The sequence below is a fragment of the Plecotus auritus genome, assembly GCF_963455305.1.
Source record: "Plecotus auritus genome assembly, chromosome: 12".
Lineage (NCBI taxonomy): Eukaryota > Metazoa > Chordata > Mammalia > Chiroptera > Vespertilionidae > Plecotus > Plecotus auritus.
In genome coordinates, this window is record NC_137778.1 from 35,709,721 (window position 1) to 35,732,235 (window position 22,515).

At 45.7% G+C, this 22,515-nt stretch overlaps 1 protein-coding gene and 1 long non-coding RNA gene across 3 annotated transcripts in view; one reads left to right on the plus strand and one right to left on the minus strand.

Annotated features, from left to right (window-relative positions):
* Window positions 1-15,076, minus strand: part of SLC22A15 (solute carrier family 22 member 15) — a 41,377-nt gene extending 26,301 nt beyond the window's left edge. For both annotated transcript variants that reach the window (XR_013959406.1, XM_080647441.1), the window contains exons 1-2: window positions 14,951-15,076; window positions 5,416-5,628 (exon numbers count right to left, since the gene is read on the minus strand). Coding sequence is in view for 1 of the 2 variants with exons in the window: in XM_080647441.1 (XP_080503567.1) it covers window positions 5,416-5,628; window positions 14,951-15,037 (300 nt within the window). In the remaining variant the exon portion in view is untranslated. The remainder of the gene's footprint in view (window positions 1-5,415; window positions 5,629-14,950) is intronic.
* Window positions 15,077-15,130: 54 nt separating this feature from the next.
* LOC308237055 lies at window positions 15,131-22,040 on the plus strand. Its single transcript, XR_013959407.1, has 3 exons — window positions 15,131-15,370; window positions 18,285-18,395; window positions 18,750-22,040. It is a non-coding gene; the product is annotated as an uncharacterized lncRNA (long non-coding RNA).
* Window positions 22,041-22,515: the final 475 nt, after the last annotated feature.

The following is a 22,515-nucleotide window of genomic DNA, read 5'->3' on the forward strand; positions in this document are numbered from 1 at the left end:
TGGCCTGAACGGAAACATTTCTAACTAAAAGCAGTCACGGGGGGCAGTCACGTCCTAGGCGTGGAGCTTTTTTTTTTTTTTAATTCTCACCTGAGGATATTTTCCTTTGATTTTCAGAGAGAGTGAAGGGGAGGGGGAGAGAGAGAAACATCAACGTGAGCGAGATACATTGACTGGTTGCCTCCAGCACGCATCCCAACCAGGGACAGGAGCCAAACCGGCTAGGGCTAGGCCTGTAGCTTCTTTAACGAAAAGGTCTCTATTGTCTTTTTGCACCTAAGACAACATACCCTTGGAAGGTTAGAGTAATCCCCTTTTTGGAACCCCTCAGGGCACAATCTCCTACCAGAGCCCAGACGACAGAACCCCTCATTGTCCCCTTGTTCCCCAACTACCACCTCCCTGTGCAGTAAGCATTCATTGTTAACTACCCTGTACCCACCCATGGGAAAGGAGCCTGTGTCCATTCGTTTTACTCTCCATACAGTGTCAGAGATTTCCCCACTTCGCTTTCTCCCACCTCCCTAATCTACCACCGATGCCTTCATGTAACCCCGCCCCCAATATCTCCCCCTTGGATTCTAATGTATAAAATAAGCTACAAACTGCCCTTCTCAATCCGTTGAGATTTTGCTTCCCGGCAACTGTTATCAGGCAGGGGCCAGGACAGGTCCAAGAGCGGCACCTCTGCCTCTCACCTTCTAGAAGGTGGATTTGCTCGCCAGCCGGGTGTAGATCACCAGTCCCAGCTCAGCCTTCCCCTTGGCAAGGGGGCAGGCCGCCTGGCTGTCGGGCATAGCCTACCTGATCATAAAGAACGAGGAAGACTAAGGCAGCTTCCCTGGCTGCCCAGGTGGGCCACCAAAATGGGCTAACAAGACTGGGCACGTGTGAGGGATGGAGCGTCCTGTCACCTAAGGCCTCTGTGATGGAAGGCGGTCATTTTATGAGTGCCACAGCACTCCCAGCTTGTCAGCATATCGAGGCTGCGGGGCTGGAACACACAGCAGCTTCCCCACGCCCAGCTGCAGGATCCCGGGCGCTTGGCACCGCTGGGGAGCTGGGGGCTGTTTTGGGAAATACTCGGAAGTATCCTGATAACAATTCTAACTCCACTCCATTCCCCCACTGTCCTGTGTTACTCCCCAAAATATTCCCAGTTTGGGGCAGGAAAAATCTCACTTCGGGAGAAAATCAGGGGCTCAGAGGCCTTCTGTGATTAAGAGGAACTCAGGGTGTTTCAGGAACAATTTCATGGTGATTAACTAACTTGCTTCATCTCAACGCAGTTGTCACTCGGAATTACCACTTAATGGGTGAAGTGTGCAGTCTAGAACAGTCAGAAGCACAGGCGTAAGGAAGCAAGACATTTAAAAAATTAGCCCCTAAAGCAATTATTGCAGCCAATTTTTCAATAGTTTTACTATTCTGTCTTTTGACCCCAGGGTATGACGTGGGAAAATATATTAATCTCAAGACAATAATCAGTCAATTTCAGTTGTTACATCTACAATGATACTGAAGATTCCAGCCTTACTCTTTTTGGTTGCAAACATTAATTAAGCATGATAATTGCGTGTCTCTGTGATATCTGGTCCTTTCTCAATGAGTCAGAGCTCGGGGAATAATGGGAATATGGCAAACAGCAATTTGCTACATCAATTCACCCCAATGGCTATTAGCTCATTTTAAAATAGTCAAGACTCCTAAATTAGAGGGTGGTTTTTTTGTTTTTTTTTTTTTGCATTAATGCCAAGTTAATCATATCTACATAACCTTTTATAATTCACCCTTCCCCAAACCCTCCATGAATTGTTATCAGGATACTTCTGCAAGGCCTGACCTGAATGTAATAAGGGGCAGGTGAGAGTTTTAAATAAGCTGACAAACCAAATAGAACCAGAGGCAGGGATCCAGGGAACAAACTGACAGATGTCAGAGGGGAGGGGGGGGGGGGGGGGGGACTGGATGAAAGAAGGTGAAAAGAGCAGCCACAGAACATACATGCACAGCCCATGGCCACAGACGACAGTGTGGTGAAGGTCAGGGGAGGGTGGAGGGTGGGGCTGGGTGGAGGTGGGCAAAGGAGGGGAAGTGAGGGGGATGAAGAACATCCGTGTCAACAATAAAAAATAAAATAAATTAATAGTAAGTAAATAAATATAAAAAGAGTATTCTTAACACCATCTCCAGCTATAGAGTTCTGCAGGCTCTATCTGGATTACTTTTAAAAGTTTCTACAAGACTTTATGCTTGCTTTTTTAACTCTAATTTTATACCAAGTAAGTTCAGGAAGCAGCATATATTATCTATGTACCACAGATTGGGCATTAAGGATATTTACCAACTTAATGACAAGTTGGGGTACCAGCTTTAATATTGCCACTCTGGGGATTTTGAGGAGCCACTGAAACACCAGCGAGGTTATCAGAATGGAATGAACGCGAAGAAAGTGGGCAGAGGGCTGGGTTTGGGACCGCACTGCAGTGAGCGTGAACGAGACGGAGCGGCTCTGTGGCCGCGGCCTGGCCCCGCTGGCGATCACCGTTCCTCTTCCCTCTGCCACGGTTTCTCCGCCAGCTCCGGCATATTTGGGGGCGGCAGCAGGAAACCCGGGAGCCATCCATCCCATCTCTTGGAAGCACGCCAGGACTTGCAACGCCACCCAATCAGGGCTGCGGCGTCCAAGGTAGAGAGAGGGTGTGTGGACACACACATGAGTGGGGATGGCGCATGGAGGGCGGGCACCTCACCTGTACGTTGAAATAAAGTAAAACGACTTGGGGGACCTGAGATTCTGCACTGAGAGGTAAGGAGACGAGCCTCTCCTTGGAGCTGCCTGAATACACTCCGAAGTGGAGACGGGCAATGCTGTTCGCACACGGGCAGCAGCTGCTGGGGAGTGAACACCCAGGCGGCCCCTGAGCAGCACAGAGTCAGCGCTCATTTTATTTCATTCTCCTCGGTTATTTTTTGCTACTTCAGGAAACCTGTATGTTTATTTGGGCTTGACAAATTTTTTTCTAAGTTGTACTTTTACTGTTTTTTTCTTTTATTACAGTATAGTTGGCATAAGATATTATGCTAGTCCAGGTGGACAGCACAGTGATTCGACATTTCTATGCCTGACGATGTGATCATCACCGTACGTCCAGTGAGCGCCTCTCTCTGCACAGTTACTGCGGAATTACTGACTGTATTCCCTATGCTGCACATTGCCTCCCCGTGACTTACTTACTTCATAACTGGACGCTGGTCCCTCTTATGTCCCTTCCCCTTGTGACCCATCCTCCCAGCCCCTCCTCTCTGGTAACCATCCGTCTGTTCTCTGTATCTATGAGTCTGTTTCTGTTTTGTTTATTCATTTGTTTTATTCTTTACATCCCAAATATAAGTGAAATCATACGGTCTCTGTCTTTGTCTGACTTATTTCACTTAGCATAATACTCTTTAGGTCCATCTATGTTGCCACAAATGGCAAGATTTCATTATTTTTAAGGCTAAGGAATATCCCTCTGTGTGCATGTTTGTGTGTATGAACAACTCTATACACATAAACTTGACAACTTAGATGAAATGGACCAATTTCTTGACAAGCCCAAATGTCACAACTCACAACACAAAACAGAGCATTTAAATAGCCCTATAACTGCCCTAACCCAGTGGCAAACTCATTAGTCAACAGAGCGGCAAACCACTGCCCTAACTGGTTTGGCTCAGTGAATAGAGCATCGGCCTGTGGACTGAAGGGTCCCAGGTTTGATTCTGGTCAAGGGCATGTACCTTGGTTGCGGGCACATCCCCAATAGGGGGTGTGCAGGAGGCAGATGATATTTCTCTTTCATTGATGTTTCTAACTGTCTATCCCTCTCCCTCTCCTACTCCCTTCCTCTCTGTAAAAAATCAATAAAATATATATTTTTTAAAAGATTATGTACAAAAAAACAAATAAATAAATAGCCCTATAATTATTAAGAAAATTGAATTCATAATTTTAAAACTCCACAAGAAGAAATGTACAGGTCAAAATGATTTCAATGAAGAATTCTACCAAATGTTTAAAAAACGGACACCAATTCTACACAGTCTCTTCCAGAAAATAGAAACCCTTCTTAATGCATTTTATGAAGCTGGTATTACCCTGATACAAAAACCAGACAAAGATAGTACAAGAAAAGAAAACTACAGACCAATATCCATCATGAATATAGAAGCCAAAATCCTTAGCAAAATATTAGCAAATAGAATTCAGCAATATCTAAAAATAATTATATGTTATCCAGAGATTCAAGGCTGGTTCTATATTTGAAAATCAATTACGATAATCCACCCTGTTAGAAGCTAAGGAAGAAAAATCACATGATCATCACAATGAATGTAGAAAATGGTAAATTGATGTACAGGACAAAATTCAATACACAATCATGATAAAAACTAAAAAAATAATAATAATTTTGAATGGGAGGGGGGAGGGGGACTTCCATGGCGGGGAGCAAATGAAGAGCTGTGGGGAGCAGGCAAAGGACACGGTGTTTGAGCATTTTAACAGCCAGTACGGGTGCTTTGCAGCTGAGCAGGGGCCCTGCCCCTCCCGTCCCAGGGTTTCTCTCCACCAAGCTGTCCAGTCTCAGCTCATTTCCCTCCGGCGGCTCAGAAGGGACTGTCCTTGTAAGAACCTCCTTGGCCAGCACAGCCCCACGTGAGCGTAAGGCTTCCTGCCCACATGAAGTGGTCCGTTTGTCCTTGAGGTTGTACAGTCAGGGTGCCCCGCGTGGCCTGCACATGGGACTGGACTTCAACATGAACCATGGACGCTGCCGATGGGTCATTCCATTTCCCGCTACTTTGTTAATTTTTGTGTCATTAATAAAGAATCATGGGCCAAAACCGGTTTGGCTCAGTGGATAGAGCGTCGGCCTGCGGACTGAAGGGTCCCAGGTTTGATTCCGGTTAAGGGCATGTACCTGGGTTGCAGGCACATCCCCAGTGGGGGGCGTGCAGGAGGCAGCTGATCGATGTCTCTCTCTCATCGATGTTTCTACTAACTCTCTATCCCTCTCTCTTCCTCTCTGTAAAAAGTCAATAAAATATATTTAAAAAAAAATAATAAAAAAAAAAAATAAAGAATCATGGGAGTTTTACTTCACCTTTCCAAAGGACACTATCATCAAAGTACAGCTCTTCTGGAGTTTGTATCTCACTACGCTTCTCCCATTTGTAGAAGGAAGGAAAAAGAATATGCTTTCATAGAATAGCCTCCTTTAACTCTCAGATTGACTAGCAAGTTATCTGAAGATGTGGCTGAAATTTAAATCAACAAGACAAAAAAGTGGTTCCGTTTGGACAAGGAGACGCCTTCGCTTAGTGATCACCATGGCTGGTTTCTGTTCCACTGCGGCCGGCTCCCGGGCTTACCTCGGAGGCGATGGAGGTGAAGCTGCCGCTGAAGTGCACGTGCTTGTGCATCTCGCTGCCGTTGGCCCTCAGGAGCCAGTCCCCCAGCGCCTGGTCCTCACCAGCCCGCTGGCTGCCGTGGCTCTGGTTCGGCAGGAACTCGGCCAGGTCCCAGCGGTAGGAGGGCGTGGCCCCCACTAGCGCGATGAGGATGGCCTCCGTGGCCACGTAGAGCTGGGGAGCAAACACACAAAACCAGCTATGTAGGAAACGCAACCCATAAGCTCACGGAGCTTGAGACATCTGTTTCCTGCTTTTGTGTGTTTACGAGACACAGAAACGAGACATAGGGAAAACAAAGGACAAAAGCGTTAAGAGGGAGCTTCGTGATGGACTGACGAAGCCATCAGCAACCACACTGGTCAAGCACCTGCCGCTTTTCCAAGGGTTTCCTCCTACATGCTGAGGACGCTGCACCTCGTGGCTCACACTGGGGAGGAGGGGAAACACTGCCTGCTGATCTAAAGACTAGCATGCCCGCTCTCCTCCTCCACACTGCAGCCTCCGTTCAGGCAGCAGTACCGGCGGCCAGGAGTGTCTTGGCCTTGAATTCACGATCTAAACACGGAAGACTTTTTGTGGCATAGTTCCATGTCTCCAAAAACAATGTACACACACACACCACACACAAGGAAGAGTGCTTTGTTAAAGCAGGTAAGCAGAATATGTACCTGACTAGGTTATATTTTAAAATATAGTATAAAAACTAATCACACAATTTAAAGAAATTCAAAGTTCCAGGAATAGACACCCCCTTATAACCTTTGGCTGGACTTAACCAGTTCAATCTGCACACAGCTGTCTACCCTCCACCACCTCTCACAAGGTTTCCGCTGCCCACTCCATGCACACGTATGTGCACACACACACACCCCCCAATTGAGCACACAGGGCCATGGCTTCATGCCACCAGGAGGATCAGAGACACACAGCTCTTCTATGCGGTGCAGCCTCCATAAAACGGCACCAGCCTGTCTTCTCGGACACACCGGGCCATGCGTGCTTTTGCTACAGGAACAGGAGTCGGGAGGCAGGCAGCTCTGCCACTGTGACAAACGCCATGGAAGGGGCCCCGTGAGGAACAGGTGATGTGTAAACTGCGAAGAGATCACTGTTAGGTCCTCCGACCCAGAGCACCTACACGGGTCATGCGGTCGTCTGAAGTCAAAGGGTAGCCTCATCCAGTCACGGGGATGCTCCACCTACACACGGAATGCAGGGGTGGCTTTCCCCTTCCTCCACTGTGACAGTGTCACAGAGCTCACCGCCCCCCACGCCAGTACAAATCTTCCCTCACTCTTCTCTGCTGTTACTCTACGACTACCAGGCACACGCGTGCCCATGTATTCCTGTCTAATGAATCGCACCCATCAGCAGATGGGCCTTCGAGGCACAATGAGAAACCACCATCCATTCTCCTTCCGAGTGGGACTAACAACACCTCAAATAAATCATTATCTTCTCAAGTGCTACCTCCAGGGAAGGCGAGCAGGAGCCACAGATGGCTGGGGCTTCTTCCCTCTCCGTGTAATTATTCCGGGAAGAGTGACTAAAACGCACTAGGGGACTGAAATTTTAAAAGTTTCAAAAAGTGAAGGTTTTCAAAGTAATTTTATACTTAATGGCATCACAAGCTTTCCTAATACCCAGGAAACCAAAAACGTCTCCCATAATGATCTCATTACAATATCTCGTCTATGAAGTCATGGTAGGTAGGATGTTTATGTTGCAGCAGGAACAATGAGCTACACAGCAATTAGTGAATCATTCAAGGCTATTGACAACAATAATAGCAAAACCAGGATGGGCCTGGGAGCCACCTAACTTTGGGGCCAGAGCTTTTTTCAGAGACTAAAAGAAACAGAAAAAATCAACGGCGACTTTATTCTTGTCATCGCTGTTCGTCTTCCGGGCACTTGGTCCTCAGTTATCTAAGTGACTCAACCAAAAGCATCATATGAGCGAGACCATATCACTAGGGCAAGACCGCAGGCCCCTTACCCAGCACAAAGTGAGTGTTCCATAAGTATTTTTAGGGTGACTTACTAATACTATGTAGTTTTTGAATTTAAAAAACTTTAGCGCTGGCCGGTGTGGCTCAGCTGGTGGAGTGCCATCGATTCCCAGTCAGGGCATATCCCCAGGTTGCAGGTACAGTCCCTTTCGAGGTGCATACGGGAGTCAACCAACTGATGTTTCCCTCTCATGTCGATGTTTCACTCTCCCTCACCCTTCCTCTCTCTCTCAAATCAATAAAAACGTATTTTAATAAAATAATTTAGTCATTGTGTTCTGAATGGTGTCTCTTAAGTCTTGTGTCCTCCTGACTCTCATCGCTCCACCAGACCAGTCTCCCCGAGACCCTCATAAAACTCTTCTGGTCCAAACATATTAATGGATAAATAACAAGTGGCCTAGCATTCCAGATTCCACCACATGGCCCAGCTGCTGCCTCACCCACGCTCAGGCTCTCCGCTGGCCTATTCAATTCTCACTGCGCAGTGGGTGGGAAAAGAACGTGGAATCTGTAAACCTGAGTCTGGAGCTCAGCTCTAGCAAACTTCCAGCAAATCGAAACCTCAATAAACTTCATGGATTCTTCTAGAAAGAATGGACACATAGTAGTACCCCTTTATCTAACTCATTCATACCTAGCTAACCTATTCTGAGGGTCAAGCGGGATGCGATGTTTCTTCAGCCAGCAGTACACGGAGCAGCACCACACAAATAGCGCGTATCAGCACCTCCCAGATGCAGTTTGATCCCCGAGGCCGGGGAGGGAGCTGAGAGTCTGCATTTCTAACAAGCTCTGCCGAGGTCCAAGCTGCAGGTTTGGGCCACACCATGTGTAGCAAGAGTACAGGTTATTCCCTCTTCCACACTTTTCCCAACCGTATGTTTTTCCACCTGAAATGACCTTCCCATTTCTCCCTAAACCCAAGCCTCCAAGTTCAGCTCAAGCTCAGCCAGCCCTCTTTCTGAGTCAGTGAACCACTCTAGACTACGCTGATGTCTCCTTTCTTCATTCTCAAACGTGCAGTGCCTGCATTGTTTACTGGGGGAATATGATTTCGGATCACTGTATAACGGTGTAGAAACATAATGAAAGGTGAGGATAAAAAATGAATTTCGAAGTAAATGGATGTTTAGGAAGTTTACACCTAGTAGCCTCTATTTCACTCATAAAGTTGGAACAAAGAACATCAGGGGAGAATGAGAGGAATGGGGCAAGGAGAAATTTGGGCTTGAGAAGAGTGGTAAACGTTCAGCTGGGAGAAGTGAAGGCCAGGGCCCAAGAATGACCCCAAGCATGGGCTGTGTGGGTTTGAGAACTGAAAGAGAGCAAACCACCAACCTGTATGTGCGACAAAAGAGGACTGAATAAGCAAACAACGGGACAGCCAGACCCTGGAACACTATGCTACAGCCATTAAAAAAGACATATTTGCTCACTTATGAGCTCAGCAAGGCATTCACAATATTGTTGAGATGAACAAAATCAGGTTAAAATATACATTTTTGCAAAAAAATATAAATGTATATATTTGTGTAATAAAAATGTCTGGCAGGTCATACATCAAAAGGTGAGCATGTTTTAGTTTGGGGTGGGAGTGTTCTGGTAATTTTTATCGTCCCCCCTATGTTTTCCCTCTTTCCTATAGTCATATACTATTTGTTGAGTAGCATATGGTCCCCATGAATGCAGATGTTAGCTTCTGTTTGAGGGTTGGGTCAAGGAAGTCAGAGAGAAGATTCCTGAGCTGTGTGTGTCTTTGAATATGATTTCGGATCACTATTTAATGGTGTAGAAACATAATGAAAGGTGAGGATAAAAAATGAATTTTGAAGTAAATGGATGTTTAGGAAGTTTACACCTAGTAGCCTCTATTTCACTCATAAAGTTGGAACAAAGAACATCAGGGGAGAATAAGAGGAATAGGGCAAGGAGAAATTTCACAGTTCCAGTGTCTTTGATCGATGGCTCTTCCTTGGAAGGCAGCGTCTAACTGTGGTGAAGAAGCAAGCTAGTATTCTGAAACCTCAAGGTCAACACTGACACAATGCCCACTCCTGGGCACTGGGCAACTTTAAGAAATTCTGGACTTGCAACCAATGAATTAAACATTTATGATCCAGCCACTTCCAAGAGCGCGGCGAGGACAAGGGGTCGTCCGTGAAGTTCACTCGATCACCTTGCAGCACTGTCACAGCGTGCGAGCCTAGTGCTTCTTCTGCCACATCCACACTTCCTGTCGTCATATTTTTAGTGACTTCCTGGGGCTGTCTTGGGAGATAATACTTTCTCTGACAGGCACATGTCAAGCAGCTGTGGGTGGCCCTGGCCAGACATGCTGGTAGAGGTGCTGTAGAGGAGTTGGGCTAGTTGCTTTCCAAGGCACATCCAATTCTTGAAATGCTCCCTAAACCTCCAGAAGCCTCCTGCACCTCCATCCACCCCCGCCTCCCACAGAAATCCAGTGTCTCATAGATTTGCAGCTTCACCCGCTTTACGCCAGGGGGCAGTGTCTGTCTACAGACAACAATAGCTTCCTGAGGACATCCTAAGAGCAAGGGCAGCGAGGTGTCTTTGACTTATGGTGCCCCACTCACCTAAACTAAGGAAAGGCACGCCCAGCAAACCATCCCCAGATTATAGTCCAAGCTCCGAGCCACTGCCTAAGGGCAGACGGAACTAAATTAGAGGGTAGCGGCCGCATAAAACTTGCTCAGACTAGCAGAGAGCCCTGGTAGATGGTCACATGTTGCAGTCATTGTAGCAAAACTCACTGAAGCTTCTCCTCATGGCTGAGCCCCTGGTGGTGGTGAGAACGCCCTGGGCACGAGAGCTGGTCTCCATGACCGCAATACATAAAGGCCTTCGCGTATGTGTATGGCACGAACTTCAGCACCTGCTCATGGTTGCCAGGTTGGAACCATCAGCTATCCACCTCAGTGATGCCTTGGCAAAAGGCAGGCAGTCTGCCTGTGAATTTCTGGGGAGCGTGGGACATGGCGACCAATGCAGGCAAAAATGAAATGTAACACAAAAATAAAATGAGTAAAATACGAATCGTGAAACCAGCGCCACAATTAACATTGTATCACCTTGCTTCAGGTTTTTAAAACATAATATTATGGATAAAGAGGAAATCTCCTTGCAAGTCTCCCCTCCTTTCCCCTCCCCGGGGTCACTCTCTCCCCTCCTTCCCAAGAGGCAGCCAATCTCATGAACTGGGCGTGGCTCCTTCTTGTGGTCATATTTCCATGTTGTTCATTCACATTCACGCACCAAATACAGTATTGTTCCACATGTTTCTAAAATCTATAATGAGTATGTGTCACATTTATATATTTTGCTGTGGTGTTGTTTTTTTTTTTTTTTTTCCATTTAACTTTGTGTTTTAGAGACTCATCCATGTAGCTGTGTACAGATCTGGTTCATTCATTTTCATTGTTAGGTTCTAACAAATTTATACCACACTTTAATTATCCAGTCCCTTTTTGAGATCCATTCAGGGGGGCTTCTAATTTTTATTACAAACCGCGCTACAATAAACATCCTCCACCTGTGTCCTTATGCACATGTTCCAGAGATAGTACAGGGCGTATACTTAGGAGTCCAACTCTGGGTTTTGATTTTGTTAGACAGGACCAAATCGTTCTCTAAATGGCAGTAGTTTCTACTGCTCGTTTGCATCACACTTGTACGGTGAGACTATTTAATGTGTGCTAGTCTAATAAGTGTGAAATGATATTTCATAGTCATTTCAATATGCCTGCCCCATATGACTACTGAAGGCAAACATCTTTACATGACTGTTACAGTTTCATCTTCTGCAAAATGCCTGCTCAGTCCTTCCACTTTCTAAAACACCAGGAGAAGGTACTTCCTGCGTGGAGGGTGTGGATGCACTGGGAGTGTCGGGGTTATTAATAGCTGACATAAGAATAATGCATTCGGGAACAGGAGTACCGTGCCTCAAGCTGAGGTTCGCGGCCGCATCACAATTTTGCTGGTGAGACGAATGCTTGTTACAGCTTACATGTTCCTGTTGGTTAAGGGATGTTTTAAATCCTGTGCAAATTATACTACAACCTTTGATTCGTGATCATGAGGGGAAGGGAGGCGCTGGAGTCTCTGGCTTAAAACAAAGAAATAGCGTCCATTTTCACTTCCCTCTAAAGAGATCCAAAAACAAAGAATTCTACTCCAGCCTTCCTCCTCCAGACAGCCTGGCAAACACGCACACAAACAGTGATGATGACATCAACTCTGAATCACCATCAGAAAACAGAACAGTAACAAACAGAATTACTCATATTTAAATACCACAAATAACCCAGGGAGGGAATGTATATCTGGGGGGTAAGACGTTTTCTAAGTGTAAAACGGTAAACCCTACTGCTTGTTCTTAAGACAATTGAACTGGCCACGTTGTGGTGCATGAGGTGAAACTTACTCATCCAACTGAGCCACACCCTCACCCGTCAGGCCTGGGCTGTGGGCTTGATCCCCAGGAGGGCGTGTGCAGGAGGCAGCCAATCGATGTTTCTCTCTCACATCGATGTTTCTCTCTCTCTCTAAAAAAAATTTTTAAGACTTTAAAACCACATACCACTATCACAGGGCATTTGCATCTCATCACACGCAAGGGAAATCTATAAAATCTACATATATTCTTCATGTGTCTCAAAGCTGACCACTATGAAGATGCCACAGATCGTGCTTGCAGGAGTGTGCGGGACAGTCTCCCAGCAAAGGTAACTGAGTACTGAGGTCACTTCTTGAGGAGCCATATGACCATATCAGTAATCCTAGAAAACAGTTAACCTGAAGGCCTTTAGAGCTGGCTTTGTACCGTGGTTCTGGCCTCTTATTTGAACGTGGATGTGTTTGAAGTAAAGGGAGTTCAAACCATTTAAGGAACAGTAACAGTCCCAGAAGGCAGAACACGCCACAGGGTCTGTGCAGTTTGCATCTCTGTCCCCACCCCTGGTTTTGTGCTTCTCAGCTGTGGCTGGTCATCACCAAATCTCAGGTGCAGAGACTTCTGCTGCCGCTGAGCTCCCTCCCTCCGCCATGGTCCCATCCACCATGTGCAGGGCTCTCTGGCAGCTCCTCCCCCAGCCCCACCCCCACCCTCGCAGTACTGATAGCAGTTGCTCTGTACCTTCCTTGGGCAATGGTAGACAAGTGCTTTGGTTTTAAAAGCAGACATCAACCTCCTTCCTTGAAAACTGCAAAGGGCTCCTGACTTCGCCCTCTGTTGGAGGAAGCAACCCCCTCACGAATGATGATGGCATCGTGCTACAACTGTGCATGGCGCCCCAGCACTGGCCCTCACAGGCCAAACCTCTCCAACAGCAGACAGGATAGAGGGGTCTTTGCGGACCTCCACACCCACATCCAGGAAAACTTGGGGCGATCCTAGGACCACTTGGCTCACTATCTTAAAGGGACGGTTGGGTCCTCATACACGTGTGACAGCAGTGAAGAATGAATTCCCTTTTGCCTGTATTGGGACCTCTCCTGTTGACACTGGCACAGCTACAGGCACCTCCCCAGCCCACACCTAAAAAATAAACAGTCACTTCATTCCCAACATTCAAGATCTAGTTTTTCTAGGGCAAATACTGACCACATGGCAGGCCTGGAGATCCATGAACAGTCATGGTCATGTGCTTAGACCTCTTTGGTACCAAACTAAGCAACTGAGTCAACCATAAAGAAAAGTGAGGGTAACTTAACGGGCCCTGAACCCCGAGCAGTGGCCTTTTTAGGGCCACACTCCACTCAATACAGACTTATTCCAGGCTGCTGGGTACCTGGCCCGGCAGGTAAGAAGCTAATGCAGCTGTGGGCAAACTACGGCCCGCGGGCCGGATCCGGCTGTTCTATCCAGTTCTCTTGCTCTCCCCTCCGCTCCTTTACTTTGAATTTATATTAGTTCACACAAACACTCCATCCATGCTTTTGTTCCGGCCCTCCGGTCCAGTTTAAGAACCCATTGTGGCCCTCGAGTCAAAAAGTTTGCCCACCCCTGAGCTAATGGCACCAAAGGCGGAGTGCAGGGATGGGGAAGGGGGAGCGGGATTTCTCAGTGAGGGATTATGTTCCTGGAATTCTTGGTTAGAACAGGAAAACAATTTTCTCGAGGAGAAAGTATGACAAATGAAATCAGGCATCATGGTGACTATTCTATTCTGTTTTAAACACACTTTTGTAATTCAGCACAAATACTTCTTCCTCGTAGGAGAAGTACACGTAAAGCTAAAACAAACGTAACAAAATACTGCATATTTATCAACTGAGAACTTGCTTTGCTAGAGAAAGAACTGACGTCATCTACCAGTCCATTTGAACAGTTCTCCTAGCTGGTGATGAAATCAACTGAACTTTCAAACATTTTAATGGAAAACAGAATCAATAAGTCCACCCTTACCTCTCTCCACCCCATCTTCCGATTGAGCAGTTGCCTTATGCAAGGTTTAAGCAACTGATGAACTGTACTTCCCTCAGAATTTCTAGCATTACATATTAACTGTACTTATTTACCTGTCTGCCTGCCTCGCCCCACCCCACTAGAATACAAGCTTCATGGGACAGGGGCTTTGATTTGTCCACCATTGTAGCCCCTGCTGAGCACACAGTAGGCACTCCAATATGTGTTGAATGAAGGAGTAAGTAAAATGGTTGACTCATAGTAAATACTAATAAAAGGATTTGTGAATAAAAGGTCTTTAAGAATATTGGGAGAGGTAACTGATGTCAAACGGACCCTTTAAGCAGGCAAAGGAGTAACTCTTGCCTACAAAAGTGTACTTGCAGTGACCTTGAGCATGGGGAACCCAGGCTTTTAGGTTGGGGTGTGCAAGTGTTCTCTGGGAATTCTGTACAGTGAAGAAGTGGTTCCATTTTATAATCACACACTGAGATGACACTATACGACTTACTCAGTCTCAACCGACACTGGCCTCTGGGTAGAATGACCCAGAAGAACTTAAGAAAAATAAACCTATGCATTGACAACCTCAGGAACAAGAAGCAGGGCGCTAGGCTGTCTCCACTCCAAGGTGACAGCCTACAGGTTAGAGCAACAATTCGCTTTCGCATTCACAGTGGGTCAGAGGCAACAACAGAATTTTCATCCCTTAGTAACAGGCTGGTCTGCTGTAGTAGCCCCACCCCTACCTCCCAACTACCCTCCCTCCTCGCGCCCCCCCCACACACACACCCCACCCCACCCCCACCCCCCCACCCCAGGTGAGGGCTGGATGGGCCCAGGGAACCGCCAAAGTTGCAGGGTCTGGGGCGTCAGGCCGGCGGCAACCTTGGCCTGCTGGGGGACCCAGCCCCGCCCTGGCGCGGGGTGACGCCGGGAGGCTCCCCACGCCTGGGGAGGGGGGGGGGGTACGCTCTACGTCCGGCCCAGCGGGGAGGGGGGGCCGCCGGAGGCGGGAGACAAGGGGCACAGTCGGGGCGGCGGGGACTCACCTGCAGCAGCACGGCCAGCAGGAAGCACAAGTACATCTGGTAGATGCCCATCTCCCCCACCACCTGGAAGGCCTCCTCCACCTCCATGGCGGGCCGTGCCCTCCCTCCCAGCACCCGCACCGCACCGCACCGGCTGGGACTCGCGGGCGCCGCTGGGGAGCGCGCGGGGCGGGCGGCGGCGCGGAATCCCGGGAGGGGGCGCGGGACGTGCGATCGTGCGATCGGCTGTAAGCCTGGTACCCGGCCGGGCGCTTCCTGTTACGGAGCTGTGTCTGAGACAGAAACAGAAACAACTGGTGCCTGCGGCTCGGAGAGGAAGAGGAAGTGGCTCCCCGAGCGGCATCCCTTCTGATGGAGAAACCGGCAACCGCAGCCGGGGCTACCCCAGGCCCCGCTTAGGGGCGCGGAGGCGCGAGAAAGGTTGGGCGACCTGGTGGCGGCTCAGCATTATTTGTCCTTTTGTATAAAGCAGTGTAATGTAGAAGGGGGGAGGGGGCGTTCTAGATCCTTCGTAGAAGAGTGCCGTTCAGCATTTCTTCCCAATCCTACCAGCCTTGCCCAAGAGATAGATTTGCTTATGCAAACACGCAGGAGGTGAAGAGGAAGCAGAGAGGAAGGATGAATGTGCGGGACAGAGGCGCTGGCTGCCAAGCTGGGTGAAGCATAAACAGCGGTGTGGGTGGGGAAGGTGACAGTGGGTGCAGGCCCCACAGCCAGCGGCCGCCTGCCTGGCCCCTCAATCCCCCGCCTCCTAAGGCCGGTTTTACCAGCTGCATAGTATCCCAGCGTCCAGGCCATGACCCCCAGTACAGTACTGGGCCTAAGAGGCGACCCGCTAATGTTCTAGCCTCGATTTTACGTCCTTTCTACCTACTGACCTTGTCTGGAGTTGGCTGTAGGATTATGGTAACTTAGTAAAATGAGTTGGAAGTGTTGGTAAAACTCTCCTTGAAACCAGCTGGACTCCTTTTTTTTTTTTTTTTTTTTCCAGGGTGAGCCTCCTTATGACAGAGATAGGTAGGTAGATAACGCATAACTTTGTGTTCTTGACTTACTTTTAATTATTTTTTTTCCTAGAAATGTTTGTTCATCTTTTTCTCTTAGGGTTTTTAAAAAATCATGCTCTAGTTGTATTTATGACCCATTTTTCCAATCTTAATATTGTTCATTTTTATTGTTCCGTTCTTATCAGTCTCACCAGGTATTATTTTTTAAAGAACCAGTTTTGTGATTTTCCTACCTATATATATTTTTTGTTTTCTATTTTATGGATTCTATCAATTTTTTCCCCTTCTTTTGTTACTCTGTCATTTTCTTACTAGTTATATGACTTGAAGGTTTAGCTTTCTTCCTTTCAATTTTCTTTTTTTTTAAGAATAATTATACTTAAGGCTATATGCATTTCTTTCTGGGTACTACTTTGCTGTGTCTCTCAGTTTTATCATGTAGTACTTTCATTGTCTTTAGTTTTTTGGTGTTCGTTTTTTTTCTTTTAGAGAGAGAAGAAGGGAGAGGGAGAGAGAAACATTGATCAGTTGCCTCCCGCACTAGCCCTGACAACGGATCAAACCCACAACCTAGGTATGTGCCCTGACCCGGAATTGAACCTGAAGTCTTGGTGTACCGGACGACACTCCAACCAACTGAGCCACCCAGCCAGGGCATTACTCCTACATTTTTAACATCCACATAACTATACACTGTTTCACAATGTTTATAGTAATTTCACATATCTATTCTCTTTTCACACTCCTAAGAACTTACACAAGACTCCAGGAGTGCTTTATCTGAGAAAACTTAGGGGACATGAATATGCTATGTTCTGGAGAACTTTGACAGGTGGCTCAAGAAGTGACTGTTGTAGTGTGAAAGCACTGACGCAGGCGATTTGTGTGAAGTGTTTTAATAAAAAACGTCTATTGTTAAGAAAAATTATCGGGCACTTGGAAGAGGCCTGTATGTCCTTCACTGCAGTAAGGAAGCATTGTTTAACAGGCCCACCGGGATTATTTAACTCTGTAGGGGAATTTCCCTGTGTTTGACTTTGCTATTTACTGTAAGTCAGAGTCCAGGTACTGTGCAGTTATGTGTAAATTTGTAGATTTTTGTTTGGTTGAGATATAAATGATTATACTCAATAGAAAAGATAATCTATTATTCCATTCCCTCTAAAACATTAACTCGTTTTGTATCTGATCTAGCAATCTTACTTTAACATTCTGGGTTTTTGTTTTTTGTTTTTCCTTGAAATAACCACTTCCTCAAATGCTCTTAGAATCAGCTTTACCATCCTACTAATTCTTTCATTAATTAAAATAAAATCTCTGATGTGGGTTCATTCTATATTGGTAAGAGTCACATTTTTAACTTTTGAAACTTTTTCTTTGACATTGTGATGTGTAGGAGTGAAAAAATTATAAATTAATATGTGATCTACAGATAAATTAATGAACTAAGTATTAGGTAAAAATTGGATTATTTCATCTTACCCCCTAGAAGTGTGTATATTTTAAGTGGGCCCAAGTATAAAGGAGTTGGTTATTTTGAGAACAGAAAGTGCAACCCGGAGAGTGTCAGGATGAGGTCTGGTGGTTGCTAGAGGCTAGGTATGCAGTGCTGAGGAGTTGGAACTTTTTCCTACAGGTGATGGGAACCGCTGACGTGCCATAAGCTGGAGGAGTGTGGTTTTTAAAGATGGTGTGACCGCAGTGGGAAATACGTACAGCACCCGTTGCAACACTGTTGTAATGTCCCAGGGAGGCCTCAGGCCCAGTGAGGGCGTGAGGGCTTAAACCAGAACAGTGACACTGGGGATGGAGAAATAAAGCCAAATTTAAGGTAAAAACTGACAGTGATTGCATTTTGCAGAGGCAAAAGAGTAATGAAGAATGACTCCTAGGTTTCTGGCTTCAATGACTGGGAAAATGGAAGTACTGTTAACTGAGACAGGGAACACAGAAAGTGGAATAAGTTGGTGGTGATAGGTTGGAGGGCCTATGACTGGAATAATGGGACTGAGAGGTGTTCCTTTTATTTTTTTAAAAAAAATTTTTGAGGTGTTGCTTTTTTATTTTTATTTTTTAAATATATTTTTATTGATTTCAGAGAGGAAGGGAGAGAGAGAGAGAGAGAGAAACATCAGTGATGAGGGAGAATCACCTATCAGCTGCCTCCTGCACACCCACAACCCAGGCATGTGCCCTTGACCAGAATAGAACCCAGGACCCTTCAGTCTGCAAGGCTGATCCTCTATCCACTGAGACAAACGGGCAGGGCGAAGTGTTGCTTTTTTAAATGGTCACTACCCCTTTAAGATCCTGCCTTTCCCTCTTAGCCCACCCAGGCCCAGCTGGATTTCCGTGCCCCAATTTACTGTCATGGCCAGAGCTTCTGAGCATGCGCTGAAGGAAGAGCTGGACTAACCAACGCTCTCTTGGGGCTCAAGGTATTACATCTGTGGCTCTCAGCAAAGAGCTCCATTTTGAGAACATATTTTCCTCATCTAACCATTCTTTTCTCATTTTTTCTCTTTCTTAAGTCTTTGCTACCATAATTTTACAGTACCTCTTTTATAACTCAAGAGTAATGAACATCTGGGGTTTTTTAAATAGTAAAAAATTACAACACAATGTTTAGAATAGGGTATCTATCCAATACACAGTTTTGGGGCTATGAGAGGAAAAAAGGTTAGCTTAATTTGTTGAATTACATAAAGCTTTGAAGCAGTCATACTCAATCATTATAGTTTTATCATAAAACCTGCACACCTAACCACTGTGTCCTGTCTTTTGCTTCACAGGTAATGTGGTGTCCCAGAAGTCTACTGAAACTTGCTGTGAGAGATAATAGACTTCATGTATGTTAAGCGTTGTATCAGATCCTTTGGGAATCAGTGTTGTACACCAGCCTAAATGTACCTGGAGTTACTGTCTTTTTAAGAAATCTGAAGAATGTTGTTCCTTCTGCAGGAACCTTCATGCTGAGATGACCCTATATTGTTAGTATGTCACAGCAAGATGCCTTAATGAAGATAGAGTGCAGATAACTGCCAACATTAAGTTGATATAAACACAGCAAATACAAAGGGAATAATCAGATCACAAGGAAGCCAGATCCTGTGGGTAGATTTCTGGGAGGAAGGAGCAAGAAGACAAAGGGAGGAGAAGCAAAAAGAAAATGGACTTAGCAGTGAGATGGACATGTCTCCGTCATCTTGCCGCTCAAACCAACACCCATCATTCAAAAACCATCCTTAAGTTGGTGAAATCCTATATAATAAAAGGCTAATATGCAAATCGACAAAGTGGCAGAACGACAAGTCACTATGACACGCACTGACCACCAGGGGGCAGACACTCAACGCAGGAGCTGCCCCTTGGTGGTCAGCGCGCTCCCACAGGGGGAGCACTGCACAGCCAGAAGCCAAGCTCATGGCTGGCGAGCACAGCCGTGGTGGCGGGAGCCTCTCCTGCCTCCGTGGCAGTCGGACATCCCCTGAGGGCTCCTGGACTGTGAGAGGGCACAGGCTGGGCTGAGGGATCCCACCTCTGAGTGCACGAATTTTGTGCACTGGGCCTCTAGCATATATAAAAGACAGATCTAAGTTTAAAGTGGAGAAATAGGCCATTTCTATGTCTCAAACCTTAGCAATAAAACAAAAGAATATGAATAGAGGTAGGTCTAAAATTCAGGCGTTACAGTGGAGAGAGATGAAATATGGGGGAAATTAAGTATGTTTGAGTGTAGATGGTAGAGTGTTTTGTTTGCTAAGAGTCCAAATATACATGTTGTCCCAAGAGGCACTGAGCTTAGATAATAGGACATTCATATAATTCAACAAATTCATTCCTGAGTGCCCAACTTTAATGAAAATGTCAGTGTTGTTGTTGCTGTTATTGCTGGTGTTTCTTACATGGGAGAGTTGTACAACTATGTAATACAGGCCAAAATGGTGAGTTTACTATACTCAGGGATCAATACATTGAGGCTGTGATTTGATGGGGTGGATGAAAATGTGCCCTGTAGAAGGAAAAATGCCTCAGCGCTCCCTATAATTAAAATCTGGATGCTTCTGGAACTGCCTGAACCTCTTTAGTTAGTTAAGTATTGCACAAAGATGATGGTAACCTGCGTATCAAGAGTCTTAGCTCCAAATGGGCTGTATAAATTAAAACCAGCAATCCACATTGCTTTCAGAAAATAGGAAGCCAAAGTCGATTTCAGAGAATCAAGTTTGCTACACTTGACCTACTCAGTCTCAGAAAGAGAGGTCGCCAATCCTTAACCATTCTGAAACTCCTAAGTATTAAAATTCATTCAACAAAGGCTTGCTGAGCAGCTAGCTCTACTGGGCATTGTTTTACAGCATTAAACCTGCAAGGCCTCTCTCTCCCAGTCCCTGGTGGTGCTTGCATTTCAGAGAAAATTTTCTTCTTGGCGGAAATACTGGGTGGGTTGGGTGGGGCGAGAGCCAGGAGAAGGAGGAGGAGTTGTTGACTATGGAAATTACACACTTGTTGCTCTGTTATCTGATCATGAAATCAACCTCAAGTCAACACCTAACAGCATGAACCAAGTAGATTAAATTATAAAGGAGTCTTTATCATCCATTAAGTCTTCTAAGGGCTCTTGTCCCTGTGTTTATCAGCAGTAAGAAGAATGTAGCCAAATCTTGTCTCCCAAAAGTGAAAGCCACTTAGTAGAAAGTTACATGAATGCACAAATTCACAAAGAGAACTTGCATGATTTTCAGAACCAAATGAATCCCTAAGGTGCTGGCACACAGCTATTTGAGCCAAAAGATCGTGTTACATTTTAAACCATATAAACTCTTCTTCTTCAGTCTTCATTTGCATGAGAAAAGTGTCTTATTCTCAGCCAAACGAGCAAATCAAATCCTCCTGTCAATTTTCTGTCCCAGCACAAGATTGTGAATATTCTGTTCCATTTTTCTCTCCCACCAGGGCTGAGATTCTTCCTTTAACCTTTGTTAGTCACAGGACCTTTTGCCAACCTAATGAAAGCTAATGGTTTATCTCAGGAAAATAAGGGTGCTGAGAGGGTGCCCTCATATCCACAGACCTTCTTAATGTCATTTTTAAAAAATCGCTGAGTCCAACTCCCACATTATAAAAATGATAGATTAAGGCTACAGGAGGTTAGCTGATCTATTTACTGAAAGTCACACAGTTGGCAGAACAACACATAAAACCAAGTTCTCAGAAGTGTGTGGGCTTTTTGTTTGTTTGTTTGGTCTTACAATCTGAAACCACTCTCAGGTATAGGCCCTGCCTCTGAACCTCTTTTTTATCTGGAAATACTAATATAAAACAGCATTATCTTTGTAACACATTGGTGCTCCGATTCCTTTGTAAACAGAGTAAATAGGTCAGTTTTAGGGTGGGGCTTTCGCTGAAGAGGCACTTCCTCCCTGTCTCCCTAGCCAGGATTCCAGTTGGGATATGTAATAACTCAGCAACGTGGCTACAAGCACAGACCCATGAAGAAAGAGTTCTCATCTGTTGTGTTGGAGGCCAAAGAATGGACTAGGGTAGCTTTCCTTTGTAGATTGTTCCTTACTCAACAGCCATTCTGCTTTTGACCTGAAAAACAGCCACGGAGCTCCTGCCCCGTCAGGCGTATTTCTTGTTGGTCTGTGAGAGGGTAGCATATGGCTAATTACAATTTACACCTTCTGAAGTGCTCTAAGGATCCACTAAAGGCTGTTTTGTCTCTAGCACTTTTTGCAGACAGAGCAGTAAATGGTTGTGTGTTTTGTTCTTTTTTTGTTGTTTTTTGGGGTTTTTTTTGAGGTCCCTTTTAATTTCAGATGATGATGGAGAGGATGATCTGTGTGGGCTGCTAATGGATTCTCAGCCTGGTCTGCTCAATGACTGTGTTCCTGATGTGTCATTGTCATCACCGTGTCCTGGTGACCAGCTTTCCTTTTCTCCCCTCTCTCCCCCAGGGGAGACATGTTTATGGAGGACAAAATGAAGCACGAAGGTAAGTGAAAGAAGAGATTTTCAGAGCAAAATGTCTACGGCATAAAATGCTTTCGTACAGATGAGAATAAAGATATTTGAGTCGTTCTGTTTCTGTTTTTGTTTTTAAAACATACCCTGTTTATTTCCAACTCTGTGTGGTTTTGTGAGATAAAAAATGTGCTCTCTTGCAAGGAGATGGGTGTCTCTTGAAACAACATATAATGGAAAGATTTTTCATTAATTTAGTTTTTAATTTGTTGGGTATTAAAATACAGCTGGTAACTAGACATCACTTAAGCAGAGAAGTTTTCTATTTGGTGAGTGGCTTGCACGGGGAGTAGATGTTCTGACCCAGATGTTCTATTTGAAGCTGGATGGAGCTCTCTACTGTCCTTGCCAACAGGTGACCAGCTGGCACCAAATATAAGCATGACAGCTTGGGGCACTCAACTGAGACCCACATTTCTATTTTCCTTCATCCAGAGAATAGCTAAAAACACGATCTCCAATTCTCTTACTGGCATGGGGCAGTGCAGAAATAAATGAGTTTTCAGTTAACCATTCTAAATAAAAAATAGG